The sequence below is a fragment of the Monodon monoceros genome, unplaced genomic scaffold, assembly GCF_005190385.1.
Source record: "Monodon monoceros isolate NGI ecotype Baffin Bay Population unplaced genomic scaffold, NGI_Narwhal_1 Super_Scaffold_7, whole genome shotgun sequence".
NCBI classification, from domain to species: Eukaryota; Metazoa; Chordata; class Mammalia; order Artiodactyla; family Monodontidae; genus Monodon; species Monodon monoceros.
In genome coordinates, this window is record NW_021703784.1 from 75,173,425 (window position 1) to 75,190,388 (window position 16,964).

The following is a 16,964-nucleotide window of genomic DNA, read 5'->3' on the forward strand; positions in this document are numbered from 1 at the left end:
CTCCTTTGGGTAAACATTGAGAAACACAATTGCTGGATCATATGTTAGAGAATATATATAGTTTTATAAGAAACTGCCAACTGTCTCCCAAAGTCATTGTATCATTTTATATTCTAACAACAGTGAATGAGAGTTCCTGCTGTTCCAAATCCTTGGCAGCATTTGGTGTACTCAGTGTTTTGAATTTTTGCCATTCTAATAGATATGCGGTGGAATTTCACTGCTGTTTTAATTTGCAATTCCCTAATGATATATGACGTAGAACATCGATACATATATTAATGCCTTTTTTTACCTACCATACATGGGTTACAGGAGCACTTATTTAATATTTAAAGAATAAATAGGTGAATGATTAAATTAATAAAATCAAAACCAAGGTTCTGACTTTAGTGGTGAAATTTCCGACACCACTAGAGGCCAAAACTGAGACGGAGAGAAGTAAATTTGACATGAAATCCTTCAGCAGCATCATGTGAGCAGCTGCCTTGTCCACAGCATTCAGAGTGCACTCTGAACACAGATGTTTCCTCCAAGAGCAAAATACTCATTCACCTGCACTCTAAATAGTTTTGATAATCATAAGTAGGGGAGCTGTCCCTCTGTGAACTGTCCTTCTGTGAACACCCTTAACATGTTTGATCTAAGCCACAAGATCATGAGTTCAAAGCATACTTTCTTTTAGTATTATAAATATTAGAGAACCTGAAGAGCAGGTAGAGCCAACTGGACAACTACTAGGCAAGTACTGATGAGCAGAAATAAAGAAAATTAAAACATAAATAAATAAATACTCCATCACAAAATGAATCTGCATACCAAATTCCAAAATACATAAAAATCCTAGTGCTAAGAAAGACAGTAAAAGAAATTAACAAATAGAATTCAGTGTAGATAACTTTATAGAAGAATCTGACAAAAATTTTATTTCATTTTATTTTACATGAAGAGGATTTATTGGTGGCTGTGAGTAAGGAGGGGGCAGTGTCAAAGCCCTTACTAGTGCAGAGCTTGCCATTTGTCCAAGGGGTCACAGCTGGGGATATGTGTGACTCGAGGTCCTTCCTGGAAGAGCCACTTTTCAGACACCATCTCTTCAAATGCATTCACATTAAACTGGTAAAGCCCTGCTTCTTGATGATGTAGAATTTATGGCAGCCAGGGGACTCGAAGTTAGCCCTGCATAGAGCCTCAGTCACATTGTTCTCGTTATGCACGTTGGTGTGGATGGACGTGATGTCTTAGTCAATGTGAATCCTAGCCACTGTGCCCTGGTGGTTTCCAAAGGCATCCTGCATACCTGTCTACAGCCTAGATTGGGAACAGCATGAGGTCACATATGGATGTCCACTGGAAAGAGCTATTTCCATTGTCCCTTAGGGCAACCTGTATAAGCAACAGGCTACATACACTACTATTTGTAGCCTTTGCACCCGGGCCTCTATGGGGAAAAAAGTACAATTGCCTTAATTGGCTGTGCAGATAAAAATGCTAAAATAAGCGTTTCAGGTAAATCTAAACGATAAATGCAAGAATATGAAAAATATCAATTCTTTGTAAAAATGTTAAAAGAGAAAATAAAGGAGGGGGTGGATATAAAATTTAAAAGTTATTAACCTTGAAAAAACTATGCTTATAAACATTGGAATAATTTTAAATAAAAATAAAACTATTTTAGAAACAAATACTCTTGTCTGGACAAGTTTGAAAAGAGAAATAGTAACTCATAGCATAATTTGAGGAATTAGAATTTCACACAAATAAAAAGGTATGTTTGTGCGTGTGTGTGTGTGTGTGTGTGTGTGTTTGTGTGCCTGTGTATAAGTGACATGGATAAAAGATTGAGAGTCTGTAATATGTCTCTAATAGGAGTTCTTGAAAAAGAGACTGGAGAGAATGATGCAGATGCAATACTTAATTCTGTATGTGTATCTTATCATGAAGCCAATTATATGTGTTGAGTAACTTATGTAGTGACAAAATGGGAAGAGTCAAGAATGCTCCAAGATTTTTAGCAGGAAAAATCAGAAAGTTGGTACCATCCTTAACTGAGAGAGAGAAGACTACTTGAAGAAGGCTTGGGGAAAAGATGACACTAATTTTGGATACCTCAAATTTGAGATGACTACATATGATGGATGAGTTAGCCATTTGATTTGAGAAGAGATTGTATTTAAAACCATGATCATGGATGAAATCAATGAGGTAGTGAGGATAAGGAAAGAAAATGTCCTAGTACTCAGCCATGAGTTACTCCAGAGTTGAGATGTGTGAGAAGTGTTGGAGATTGACAAAAGACCATTGAGAATCTTGAAAGAAAGAACACAAAACAAAGAATGAGGCGTTCCATAAGACAAGTTGAAAAAAGAATATTCCAAGGAGGGGGAACGTGTCAAATCCTTTCTTTTAAAAATTATTTTCTATTGGAGTATAGTAGCTTTACAATGTTGTGTTAGCTTCTACTGCACAGCAAAATGAATCAGCCATACCTATACGTATGACCCTTCCCTTTTGGATTTTCCTCCCATTTAGGACACCACAGTGCATTAAGTAGAGTTCCCTGTGCTATACAGTATGTTCCCATCAGTTGTCTATTTTATACATAGTATCAATAGCGTATATGTGTCAATCCCAATCTCCCATTTACTCCCACCCCACCCCTTTCCCCCTTGGTATTCATGCATTTGTTCTCTATGTCTGTGTCTCAGAAATTTCTGCTTGTACCATTTTTCTAGATTCCACATATATACGTTAATATATGATATTTGTTTTACTCTTTCTAACTTACCTCACTCTGTATGACACTCTCTAGATCCTGATAATAAAACAAAAAAGACATAAAACAGGAATTGCCCCATGAATTTAGCAGCAGTGAGATCAAACATTTTTAAAAAGTGCAAATATTGCTTATGGATATATATACATATTGAATTGTATACCAAATTCAGGCTAAAATATATGAAAAAAACTTGGTCTCTTTTTCACTTTAATAAGACGCATCCCTTATTAGTGGAGTCAGATTTATGGTAATACTAAAACAAAATAATTATTCTGTCAATGCCCCTATCACTTCAATGTGTAAAACCATCAACAGGACTAATTTATGTCAGCTTGGAGCATAAAAGCAAATGGTAATCCTATTCTTCCTGCCACACCTCACAGGAATTTTCCAGTAATCCTGGGAGGAAAACAGAAACCCCAAGTATTAAATAAATTATCTTCCTTTGAAATTTTAACAGTTAAACTTTATTGTCTGGCTTGAACTATAACATCAGATCTTTGTTAGTACTAACTTTAAAAGGAATTGCTCACAACAGTCAATATTTGGCAAGCTTCAATTAAATCATAAATAATGAACTGGGTCTGAATTTATTCTTGTAAGTAAGATCTGATGACCTTTAGTCATTACAAATGCAATGGTGACTGATTAGCAAAGATGGAACAAAACAATTTTTAAAGTTAATGACATTAGCTTTAAATGTCATAGTGTTGATATGTCTTATGCAGTTGTACCACTTGTATTTGAATGTGGAAATACGTTCCAACACTTTTTTTTTAAATCCCGGGGCTGAGGAAATGGTAAAATAACTTTTTGTAAAACTCCAAAAACAGAGTTTTGCTCAATTGCTATAAGTCTCTCTCAGGTGGATTCCTAGGATGAACTGGCTTTTTTGGGCTGGGAATTCCCAGAATTGCAAAGAGAGGGTGGCAGGTGTTCAAGTCTTAACTGGGCAAATCAGGAAGAGAATATTCTCAGGAGTAATTACAAGTGAATTAGCTGATCTTTCCTAATGATTTCACAACAAATTTACCTTGCCTTGTTACTGCTCTAGGGGCAAAGCTAGTTTATAAACCATAATTTATTTTATTGCCTGGAGGGGTTTTACTGGCTGGTGAAAGTGCATGTGTCTGGAATTAAAAACTCAAAGACTAATTCCATGTTTATGTACATTTTGGTTATTGCCCATGCATTATTCAGTAGAAATCCAGGACTTGTCTTTATTGTTTTTTGCTTGTTTGTTTGTTTTTCCACAAGCAGAGAATTAGTAAAAACTTCTACCAGAAGATCATGGGTTCTGGTAGAGGTTAAACCTGGACAAATCCCAGCTCTACCACTTAGTAGCTGCTTGAACATGGGCAGGTTAAATAACGTCATTAAGCCTCAGGTTGGTCATTTCTAACATGGAAATGATTAAGAATGTTTTGCCTGTAGGGCTGCTGCAAAGATTCAATGAAATAATATATGTAAAGCGCGTTGTACAATACCTGGCACAAAATAAGCATTTAACAAATGCTAGTTTAAATACAGACACTCAACACTCAGTGATTTTTTCCAGCTTTATTGAGTAATAATTGTAACATTGTCTAAGTTTAAGGTGTACAGCATGTTGACTTGATACATTTATATATTGCAGTATAATTACTACCATAGCATTAGCTAACACCCCCATCACCTCACATAATTACCATTTCTTTTTTTTGTGGTGAGAACATTTAAGATCTACTCTCTTAGCAACTTTCAATTATATAATACAGTATCATTAACTATAGACCACAATATTGTGCATTAGATCCCCAGAACTTATTCATCTTCTAACTAGAAGTTTGTATCTTTTGACCAATATCTCCATTTTCCCAACTGTCCAGTTCCTGGTAATCACTATTCTACTCTCTTTTCCTACAAGTTTAGCTTTTTTAGATTCCACATATGAGATATTATGCAGTATTTGTCTTACTCTATCTAACTTATCTTACTTAGCATAATGCCTTCAAGGTCCATCTATGTTGTTGCAAAAGGCAGAATTTCCTTCTTTCTCATGAATGAATAATATTCCAAAATTTATGTGTCTATATATGGGTTGGCCAGAAAGTTCGTTTGTTTTTTTCTGTAAGGTCTAATGGAAAAAACCCAAATGAACCTTTTGGCCAACCCAGCATCTAGATCTATACTCAATATGATACCTTCTTTATCCATTCATCCATTGACAGACACTTAGGTTGTTTCCATATCTTGGCTATTGTAAATAATGCTGCAGTAAACCTGGGAGTATCTTCTCTATGTCCTGTTTTCATTTCCTTTGGATATATACCAGAAATGGGATTGCTAGATCGTAGGGTAATTCTCTTTAAACTCCATACTGTTTTCCATAGTGGCTGCACTAATTTCCATTCCCAGCTTTAGTGCACTAGTATTCCCTTTTCTCCACATCCTCAAAAACACTTGCTATCTCTTATCTTTTTGATAATGACCATTCTAACAGGTGTGAAATGATATCTCATTGTGGTTTGTGGTTTTGTTTTGCATTTCCCTGATAATTAGTAATGTTGAGCACCTTTTCATGTACCTGTTGGCCATTTATGTTTCTTTGGAAAAATGTCTATTCAGTTCCCCACTCTTTTTTTCTTAATTCTTTTTTTAAGATTTTTATTGGAATGTAGTTGCTTTACAATTTTGTGTTAGTTTATACTGTACAGCAAAGTGAATCAGCTATACATATATATATATATATATCCCCTCTTTTGGGGATTTGCTTCTCATTTACGTCACCACAGAGCACTGAATAGAGTTCCCTGTGCTATACAGTACGTTCTCACTAGTTATCTATTTTATACATAGTATCAATAGTGGATATATGTCAATCCCAATCTCCCAATTCATTCTACCCCCTCCTTTCCCCCTTGGTATCCATACATTTGTTTTCTACATCTGTGTCTCTATTTCTGCTTTATAAATAAGATCATCTATACCAATTTTTTCAGATTCCACTTACATGCATTAATATACAATATTTGTTTTTCTCTTTCTGACTTACTTCACTTTGTATAACACTATCTAGGTCCATCCATGTCTGTACAAATGACCCAATTTCATTCCTTTTTATGGCTGAGTAATATTCCATTGTATATATGTACCACATCTTCTTTATCCATTCCTCTATTGATGGACATTTAGGTTGCTTCCATGTCCTGGCTATTGTAAATAGAGCTGCAATGAACATTTTGGTACATGACTCTTTTTGAATTATGGTTTTCCCAGGGTATATGTCCAGTAGTGGGATTGCTGGGTCGTATGGTAGTTCTATTTTTAGTTTTTAAGGAACCTCCATACTGTTCTCCATAGTGACTGTATCAATTTACATTCCCACCAACAGTGCAAGAGGGTTCCCTTTTCTCCACACCCTCTCCAGCATTTATTGTTTCTAGATTTTTTGATGATGGCCATTCTGACCAGTGTGAGATGATACCTCATTGTAGTTTTGATTTGCATTTCTCTAATGATTAGTGATGTTGAGCATTCTTTCATGTGTTTGTTGGCCATCTGTATATCTTCTTTGGAGAAATGTCTATTTAGGTCTTCTGCCCATTTTTGGATTGGGTTGTTTTTTTAATATTGAGCTACATGAGCTGCTTGTAAGTTTTAGAGATTAATCCTTTGTCAGTTGTTTCATTTGCAAATATTTTTTGCCATTCTGAGGGTTGTCTTTTTGTCTTGTTTATGGTTTATGCTTTCCTTTGCTGTGCAAAAGCTTTTAAGTCCCATTTGTTTATTTTTGTTTTTATTCTCATTACTGTAGGAGGTGGGTTAAAAAAGATCTTGCTGTGATTTACGTCAAAGAGTGTTCTGGCTATGTTTTCCTCTAAGAGTTTTATAGTGTCCAGCCTTACATTTAGGTCTTTAATCCATTTTGAGTTTATTTTTGTGTATGGTGTTAGGGAGTGTTCTAATTTCATTCTTTTACTTGTAGCTGTCCAGTTTCCCCAGCACCACTTATTGAAGAGACTGTCTTTTCTCCATTGTATGTTCTTGCTTCCTTTGTCATAGATTAGTTAACCATATCAGAACTCACTCATTTTTAATCAGATTTTCTCTTTTGTTACTGAGTTGTATGAGTTTTTAATTCTCTGTACAAAATATTGCCTAAAACTTAACTGCTAAGTAAACCTATATGGTGAGAATCTTTAGATGTTACTGAATTTGAAATCCCAAATTCTTCCTACTTTATTTTTCTAAAGAGTAAATCTGATCATGTGACTTTCATGCTAAACATTCAGTGCCATGGCTTCAATGGCATACAGGGCCCTGTTTGACTAACCCCAAAGCTCCTCTCCCATCTTATCTCTCAACTCTTTTGAGCATCCTGTGGTCTAGCACACATACTATTCTCTCTCTTTTGCCATTTCTTATTATTTGGCTGCTCCTTTACACTTCTAAAGATAGTTCAATATCATTCCCTGAGTAGGTGCCTCTCTAGAGACTTTGAGTGCCACTGTCAGACTCCTTCATGGATTGTGAAATCCTTGAAGAGAGGGATTGTTTTAGCTCCATTACTAGTACATAAAAAGTTTGTATAACTTGACAAGAATATTAATGCTGGGCTTCCCTGGTGGTGCAGTGGTTAAGAATCCGCCTGCCAATGCAGGGGACATGGGCTCAAGCCCTGGTCTGGGAAGATCCCACGTGCCGCAGAGCCAGTGCGCCACAACTACTGAGCCTGCACTCTAGAGCCCGTGAGCCACAAATACTTAGCCCACATGCCACAGCTACTGAAGCCCATGCCTAGAGCCTGTGCTCCGCAGCAGGAGAAGCCACCACAATGAGAAGCCTGTGCACCACAGCAAAGAGTAGCCCCCGCTTGCCACAACTAGAGAAAGCCCGCGTGCAGCAACGAAGACCCAATGCAGCCAAAAATAAATAAATTTATTAAAAACAAAAAAAGAATATTAATGCTTTCTTTCATGAAGTTATTTCTGGAATGAATGGCATTTCATATATTTAGCAAAAAATTTTAACCCGTTAGAATGAGAGCTCTCTGATAAGGGAAGGGGGTTTTAATGACAGCAGAAGCAGGTTCTATTTCCAAGAGAATTGTCTATTTTAAAGGAAGACCAAATCAGACATAAAGAGAAATACTACTGAGAGCAGTGACTTCCACAATAAACTTTTATCTGTATGAGAAATTAGAGGGCTCAAGAGCTAGAATCTTATCTGTCATCTTCTAAAATAATAGTATATATAAAAATGGAGATGCCAAAACTCTGAATCTTCTTGGAATGCTGTCATAATCATCAAAAAGAGTATTCTCTATTTTTGCAAGACAAACTGAATTTTATTGAAATAAGAGCTAATATTTATTGAGCACTTACCATGTGACAGTCATGTTATAAATGTTTTGTTTATATCGTCTCACTTAATACAACCACCCCATTTGTCATGATAGTTACCTCATTTTATGAGTGGAAAAACAGAGGCACCAGAGGTTACGAGATGCATCAAAAATCACAGAGCTTATGAAAAAGTGGGATTTAAATACAGTTGTTCTGTCCTAAGAGCCCAGCCACTGTGCCATATTATATCCATACTATTTGAAAAGTGATCTTGTAGGTATGGGATATTCTCTGTGCTGACTGGCACAGAGAATAATTACTATACTTGGTAAATTGGAATGTATTATAGCTATATTTTAACTGACTTCAGAAAAAATCATCATCTCACGTCCCTCATGTCCCCTCTCAATAGTCCTGAAGCTGCAAGAAATCTGAGATATTCTTCATTATTTCACACATGTTGACACTGAGTGTCTAGGGGTTAAAGGACTTACACTAGATATTAGAGCTAGTTTTGTGCTAAGAATAAAACTCTCACGAATCACTCTTAAATTTTCTAATGAATTAGAGCCAAGTTCAGTATCTCAACCTGTTCCTGAGATAACCTCAATGAGGAAATCTTTGAGCACTTGTAAAACTTTTGTTACACCTGCAGCAAATTTAGAATTCAAGTTGGCAAGGCCAACACTCATCTGGGGTATCTGCCATCACTTGGATAATTGCATGGCTGTAGGGTGGTTTTAAGTGTTTATAGGATGATCCTATCACTCATGTCTACTCAATTCTAAATCTTTCTGTAAAAATGTAAATCTTAATTAAAGTAGAAACGAGTCCACCTATAGATTTTAAATCATAACATTATATTTAAACAAAGGAATGATTTTTAAAAAGTAGTGTAAATATTTGGTTTTCAACGAAGTATCTTTCTTGCTGCCTACATTATATTTTACTATAATTTAAAAGAGAATATCTAAGGGTTTTTTTTTTGACCAAAGGCCTAAAGCTCTGTATTTTTATTTTAATATATATAGGTGGCTGATTCCCTTTGGCCTTTTTCTCCATTATCGACTTGAAACTATAGACAATTTTATCTTTATCCATTTTGAAATTCTACTTTTTCCTTCTGTGTGGCTTAGAATAAATAAAAAGACCTTATACAAATTTCTTATTTTCCCTAGTTCCTATGCAGCTGAGTGTTTCTCCCCTTTATTGATCTCTTCACCCCTTATTTTAAAACAGAAATCTTTAAATTTTGAGGAGTCATCAATCGTTAAAGTGGATTGTGACTTAACAACTTCTTGGGGTAGAGGGAACCATAAATACTAAATGAAAAGTGCATAATGTTGTAGATCACGTCCTGATTTTAGAAACATTAAAAAGAGAAAAAATTGTGCATCCCAAGAATTGATGAAATACGCATTCATTGTTTAGATCTCAGTCCAGTAACCCATCCATTTCCTGAGATGTTCTCAGAAAGAGACTGTTAGGGAATTTATGAAATATTATAACATCTGCCAATATTTTAGAAACAAAGTATTTAAGTCACATCTTACCCCTAAACTCTATTGCTTTTCTTTATATGGGTTATAAGTTTTCCAGTTGCAACCATATTTGAAAGGACATGTCCATTTTTCAGGCATTTTAAAAACACATTTAAATTGAAACAAATGTGGCTCTGAAGCATTCATATATAGTGGTTTATGCACAGTTTTAGGAAGTTTTAAAATAGGAGATGCTTCCTGCAGTGAGACGCAGAAATCTCTGGTTTTATTTTGAATACCACTTGCAGGTGTTTTTACTTTTGGTTTATACTTAGTTGCACTTTGGAGACATTAACACATGTTTTCAGCTGCATGGCAGCAGTCATATATTTTATTTAAGTCCAGAAAATAATGTGACAAGCACATTTACATTATTTATTATATTTGACAATCCTAAGTGTCCCCAGATTTTGACTTTTACCATGAAAATTCATTGAGACCTCATCAACCCACCTTGTAATTAAGTACACTGATTTACAGCCTCTCATTCAACTGTCACAGTAACTCTATTCCTGTCTTATAATTATGGATACCTCCTCCTACTTGGTTCTTGCCTATTTTCTGAACCTTATTCCCCAAGTGTTCTCTTTATCCTACATGAAATCTTCACAATAAATTCATGCTTTGCTTGACTTAGCTAGCCATTATTGGTTTCTATTATTTGCAAGCAAAAATCCTGATTAATACCTAATTTCATTTGAAAGAACAATGTAAAATGGAAACTCCTAGTAATTTTGGAATTTTTACATTTACGTATTGCAAGATTATAGAGATTTATATCTCTTTCTGTTTTGTAACCCAGAATGTCTGTTGGGTTTGAGCTACCAAGTAAGCTATACTAAAAATGTGATGTTTTAAGTTCCCAGGCAAAAATCAAAGCTAGATTAGCAGATCTAACCATTAAAAATATTTTGTTACTATCAGATTTGAGTTTGAGTTTTATCATATAGTTAAGGGGAGATATTAAATGGCATTTTAGGTAGATTCCCAAGAAGCTGGGTTCCTAAGAAGGCTGTAGAGACATTTGTTTTAAGCCACCCCAAATTTGTACAGAATCCAACTGGGAGACATTCCTTTAGTGGGTAGTAAGCAGAGTCTGCCTTTTATTTAGAGAAGCCAAAATAGGTGGATATATTCTCTGCCCACATCCTGATAAGCATGAGCATTAGATATAAGCTTGGATGTTTGTTTTTTTTTGTTGGAGGGAGTGGCTACTCTGAATCTTAGGGCAGTGACAGAATTAACGATTATGTAGGGATAGGTGGAAAAAAAGATTTAAGTATGGTGTCAAGAGAACAGAGCAGTTGGTGCTAGAAGCATGTAGCTGAAAAATCCAGGAGTATACACACTAGCTTCAGGCAAGTGTAAAACAGGGGAGAAGGACCAAGAACATCAGTAGAATTCAGTATTTCTCTATACTCGTGTGTTCTTTTTCTATGTTATATTCAGTCTCAGGTGAGTTCTGACATAGTGATGACCCTCGGCACATTTTCCTCAATAATTCTTGAAAATGAGAGTTTTATATTTGAGTCTCACCAGCAACTTTTATGTTAACTTTACCAACTCTGGATCAAGCCTCTGATTGGCTGAGCTTGAGTTTCATCCTTTGCCTTGATAGAGTGGGTAAAGTTAGCGTCACACAAGCTACGTGGAATTAGCATGGAAAAATATTTTTCACAAGAAAAAGCAAGGTACAGTTATTAGAAGAAGAGATAGTAGAAGTATGACAGGCAAGAAAAACAGACATCTAAACATTTTATAATTCTTTTAATCTACTTTTTCTTATGTCCCCTCAAGCGAGGCATAATCATTATTGGATCCTAGCATTTTGGGCATAATTACATGTGTACATTGTTATTTTAGACCTTGTAAAAGCACCATTAAGTTTGATAGGGATGAGATCCATTGTTTAGAGGGTAGATAAAATGATACAATTCTGATTAAACTGTAAAAACTATGTTCTTTTTTTTTTTTTTTTTTTTGTGGTACGTGGGCCTCTCACTGCCGTGGCCTCTCCCGTTGCGGAGCACAGGCTCCGGACGCGCAGGCTCAGCGGCCATGGCTCACGGGCCCAGCCGCTCCGCGGCATGTGGGATCTTCCCGGACCGCGGCACGAACTCGCATCCCCCGCATCGGCAGGCGGACTCCCAACAACTGCGCCACCAGGGAAGCCCAAGACTATGATCTTAATGCCTAAATGATAACAAGTCAATTCTTTCTGGGATTAAAGAAGAATATGATCACTAACATTGAGTAGAAAGGTTAAATCAGTGAATTGTCTGAGAATCAGCATTCCCTCTCCAATGTTCTGTGCCATCCATGTTTCTGAAAAACATGCCAGCTAAGAACTATCTCAATAAGGGCCTTGATAAGTCTTCCTTGTATCCCACAATTGGCCCCATTATGGGTGATTATAGTTAATTATCCTCATTTCTGGATTTATTTCAAAATAGTGAAATAGTCTAATTCTTAAGCTCTGGAAATGACATTTATCTTAATGGAAACATTGTTTACACAGTTGCCCAGAATTATCAACTGCCACAGCAGACTGTGGACACACAACATAATCACTGCTCATTTTTGTTGTGGCCACAGGATATCCATGTAGGACAATCTTCCTTGTGCTAATCCAGTTGCATTGTCCAAGTCTATCACACATATTTGAATAGAAATATTCACTGCTTTATCTATCACTTCAGCATTGAACAGAATGAACAAAAGGAAAAGAAAGAAAAATAAGAAAGGAAGGAAGAAGGAAAAAGAAAAAAAGGAATAAAAAACTTTAAATGAAGATGCAAATTTTAAGTAGTATAGATTACATACACCAATTCTGAGATGTTATTAACTTTATTATCATTTCTAATAAATTTACTCATGTATGGATGGATTGTGTTAACACATAAGGCCTCATATTAGATGTAATTCACTAATCTTGTCACAATTTTATTTATTTATCTTAATTTTATTTTTTAGCTATTTTAACTTTCTATTTTGAGATAACTGCTCCCAGTTTTATTGAGAAATAATTGACATACATCACTGTATAATTTAAGGCGTATATCATGATGGTTTGATTTACATATATTGTGAAATGATGACCATGGTAGGTTTAGCCCATCCATCTTCTCATATAGATACAGTAAAAAGCAAAGAAAGAAAGAAGGAAAAATATTTTCCTTGTGATCAGAGCTCTTAGGATTTTCTCTCTTAACAATTTTTCTATATATCATACATCGGTGTTAGCTATAGTTATCATGTTGGACATTACGTCCCTAGAACATATTTATCTTATAACTGGAAATTTGTACCTCTTGACCACCTTCCTCCAATTACCCCTCCTTGTACCCTTCACCTTGGTAATCATAAGTCTGTGAGTTTGGTACTTTTTATTTAGTTTCTCTATCTGACTTATCTTCCTTCAGATTTCATCCATGTTGTCACTAATGGTAGTATTTCCTCATTTTAATGGCTGTTTTACATACATATATATCACAGCGTCTCTGTTCATTCATCCATCAGTGGACACTTAGGTTGTTTCCATGTCTTGGCTACTGTAAATATTGCTGCTATGAACACGGGGTGGGGCGGAGGGGTGTACAGATATCTTTTCAAGTTAATGTTTTCTTTTTCTTTGGTTATATTCCAAGAAGTGGAATTGCTGGATCTTATGGTAGTTCTATTTTTAATTTTTTGAGTGTCCTCCGTACTGTTTTCATAGTGGCTGTAGCAATTTACAATTCCACCAGAAGTGCACAAAGATTCCCTTTTCTCTGCATTCATGCCAGCATTTATCTCTTGTCTTTTTGATGATGGCCATTCTAACAGGCATGAAGTGATATTTTATCGTTTCAATCTGCTTTTCCCTAATGACTAGTGATGTTGAGGATTTTTTCATGTACCTGTTGACCTTTTCTATATCTTCTTTGGAGAAATGTCTATTCAGATCCTTTGTCCATTTTTTAATTAGGTTATTATTTTTTTTTTTGCTATTGAGTTATATGAGTTCTTTACATGTTTTAGATATTAACCCCTTATCATCAGATATATGGTTTGCAACTTTTTTTTTTTTTACCATTTCGTAGGTTTTCTTTTTACTTGTTGATGGTTTATTTTGCTATGCAGAAGTTATTTAGTTTGATGCAGTCCCACTTGCTAGTTTTTTTGCGTGTGCTTTAACTGTCAGATCCAAAAAGACATTACAAACATTGGAGTAGCAAATTAATACAGAATGTTCTCATGTACCTTTACCCCAAACCTCTAATGTAACATCATACAGTGATACTACAATTATTGAGCCAGAAAATTAACATTAACACAATATTAGTAAACAAACTATAGACCTTATTTGAATTTCACCCATCTTTCCACTAAAAAACTATAGCCATAAAAATGATGAAAATCAAAGTGAATAACAGATCTCTAGAGATAGTAAAGATATATCCCTTATGTACAAAAACAATAAATCAAAAAAGAAAAATAGACAATTTTAATAGAAAAAATATTAAGAATACAAATGTCAAAAATATCATAAATAGACATGTACAGAAGGAAACTTAGGGTATTTTTTTTAACCTACAGACTGAGCAACACTGCAGAGTTAGAACATCAATATGTATCTCTTTATTATAGTTTATGAGCTTTTAAATACAGGAATACTGTACATTAAATACTCTTTAAAAATGTTAATCTTGTGTTGTATAATGAGTACAAATATTTGCAAAAAGAAACATTACTAAGTGAATCAAGATAACTCCTCATTTGTGTAAAACATTTCAAGGTATTAAAATTCTAAGCAAGTTTTTTACAATTTCAACTCTTAGCTAAGGAGGAAAAGTTAGACAAAGGATTCTTTCAAACTGAGGCAGCTGTACCCACTGTCTGCATGACAGGAAGATAAAATAGGAAATGGTGTTCATAATCAGGTGAGAATTGTGTGTGAAGAAGTCTTTGCTTTTTGTACATTTTATTTATTTATTTTTAATATATCTTTATTGAAGTATAACTGCTTCACAATACTACGCTAGCCTCTGGCACACAACAAAGTGAATCAGCCATATGCATACATATGTCCCCATAACCCCTCCCTCTTGAGCCTCCCTCCCACCCTCCCTATCCCACCCCTCTAAGTCGTTGCAAAGCACTGAGCTGATCTCCCTGTGCTATGCTGCTGCTTCCCATTAGCTATTTTACATTTGGTAGTGTATATATGTCGATGCTACTCTCACTTCGCCCCAGCTTCTCCCTCCCCTCCGTGTCCTCAAGTCCATTATCTATGTCTATGTCTTTACTCCTGTCCTGCCACTAGGTTCATCAGTAACAGTGCAGTAAATCAGAAAGAGATAAACAAATACCGTATGCTAACGCATGTATACGGAACCTAAAAAAAAAAAAAGGTACTGATGAAGAAGTCTTAAATTTGATGTATTCATTCATTCAGTTATTCATTCACGCTGCATAAATTTAATTCAATTTGCTTATGATGCTCATCAAATTGACTCTCTTTAGAGACATTATATATGAGATGTACTTTCCATTACATTGTTTGCTCCTGTAGAGACAGTACAAAGTCTAAATCCTGTGGGTTTTACAAAGTTTTCTGCTCTCCTTTAGCCTGCCTGTCTAAAAGAAGAGTAGGTACTCAGTTATGGGACAAAGAAAAGCCTGAGTGTAATGAGGGATATGTAATTGACTCACTGTAAGGGTTTAGATTCAGATGGCTAACACTTTGCTTCCATTTCTAAAGTAACATTCTTTCTATGAAAGAATGTTTCTACGTCAAGTCCAGCAAATAAGAGTACACTTTTGAGGCCTGGAAGAAGAAATAGTTTCTGAGCATCAAGAAGCACTTTGAGTGCAATGCACAGGTGTCAGGAATATAAGTGGACTCTAAACCCATAACATTTAAAGGAAATTCAGACCCTAGAGTGTCTGTGACTATATTAGACTAGATTCCAAGGTGACCAGCATCCAGATGATGGTAGAAATAAATGCTGTTTAGAGGGGTGCTTTAAGAAACTAGTACCAATTACACATTTGAAACTAAAATTATTTTATAAGACAACATATATGAATATAATAAAACAGAGTTAAATGTAAGAAATGTAAGAAAGTTCCATATTTTCTAATAAATGTGTTAATGCTAATATGTCAGATTTTTTATTAAATAAAGGAAACATTCTTTTACATTACAGATTCAACTCAATTTATTGCAAATCCACTACATCTCATATCATGAAGGACTTATCTGTGAACAAGACATAGAGAAATGCTGCTGACATATTTAAGGAAATATTTAATATTTTATAACTTCTTAGCAATAAAACTATGTTTCTTTCTTCAGAATAAAAGCTTGAAACACAAACTCTTGTCAGGAAACAAGCTATGTGGAATACATGCAGAAGAGGTAAGTTTTCACTTCTTATAGTTTCAACTGAATAGAAACAATATTAGTGCCAATTTTTTTTGTTAAACCCAGACATCTGGTGACGGTTTTCCCCTAAAACATAAATGCAAACATTGGAATAAGAAAATAAAAACACATTTTAAACTTCTAGGTATTTTTGGATGTTTTAACAGTTCATCTCCAAAACAAAAAAGAAAAATTTTAAGCCAGTTAAGTGTCACTTTCCTAAATGATATTCTGAATTCCTTCCTTAACTGGATTATCAGGATTTCCTCACTAGCAAACACCTGGAAGGCCATGAAATTTTCACTTTTGGTACCTTCTATGTGATGTCTACACAGTTTTGCAGTGACAATCAAGTGTCAAAATGAGGATCTAGGACTGACCATAAAACTTAAGAAAGAAATAGAGTCATTGGTTCTATTTGCTGGACAAGAATATCATCTCATACATTTCTTAGGGGGAAAAAAGTCATTCTGTTTAGTCCAGGTTTAATTAAAATCAATTTTTTGTCCTCTTGATCTTCCAAATCAATCTGTACTTTAGTTAATGTTGTAGAAATATAGCTCATAGTCAGCAATTCTTAGTAATAGTAAAGACATAGTAGAAATAGTGCCATAGTAAGTGATTCTTTATACCTCAAGGAGAGGAGACAGCATTAAATGTATTAGCTGGAGCCTCAAAGAAGCATACACAAAGAAAAGATTAGTCGTGCAAATTTTTTTTAGTGGAAAAGCCTGTGAATGATAAGGAACAGGCGTGTTAGCCTTCAAACCTCAATGAAGACCTGATGCCTGTGAAGGAAGGGGAAAAGAAAGAGGTTTAGTGAGAACAAGAACACAAGTTTACCCCTTTTCCCATAGCAGACTAGAAGCAAGGTACAGTGCTGGTGAACGACTTCTACCATCTCCTAA

At 35.2% G+C, this 16,964-nt stretch overlaps 1 protein-coding gene and 1 pseudogene across 2 annotated transcripts in view; one reads left to right on the forward strand and one right to left on the reverse strand.

The window, feature by feature from the left end:
- LUZP2 (leucine zipper protein 2) overlaps positions 1-16,964 on the forward strand; it is a 431,421-nt gene that overhangs the window by 295,842 nt on the left and 118,615 nt on the right. For both annotated transcript variants that reach the window (XM_029208937.1, XM_029208936.1), the window contains exon 6: positions 15,988-16,050. In XM_029208937.1, the coding sequence (XP_029064770.1) occupies positions 15,988-16,050 (63 nt within the window). The remainder of the gene's footprint in view (positions 1-15,987; positions 16,051-16,964) is intronic.
- LOC114887898 lies at positions 1,359-1,482 on the reverse strand (annotated as a pseudogene).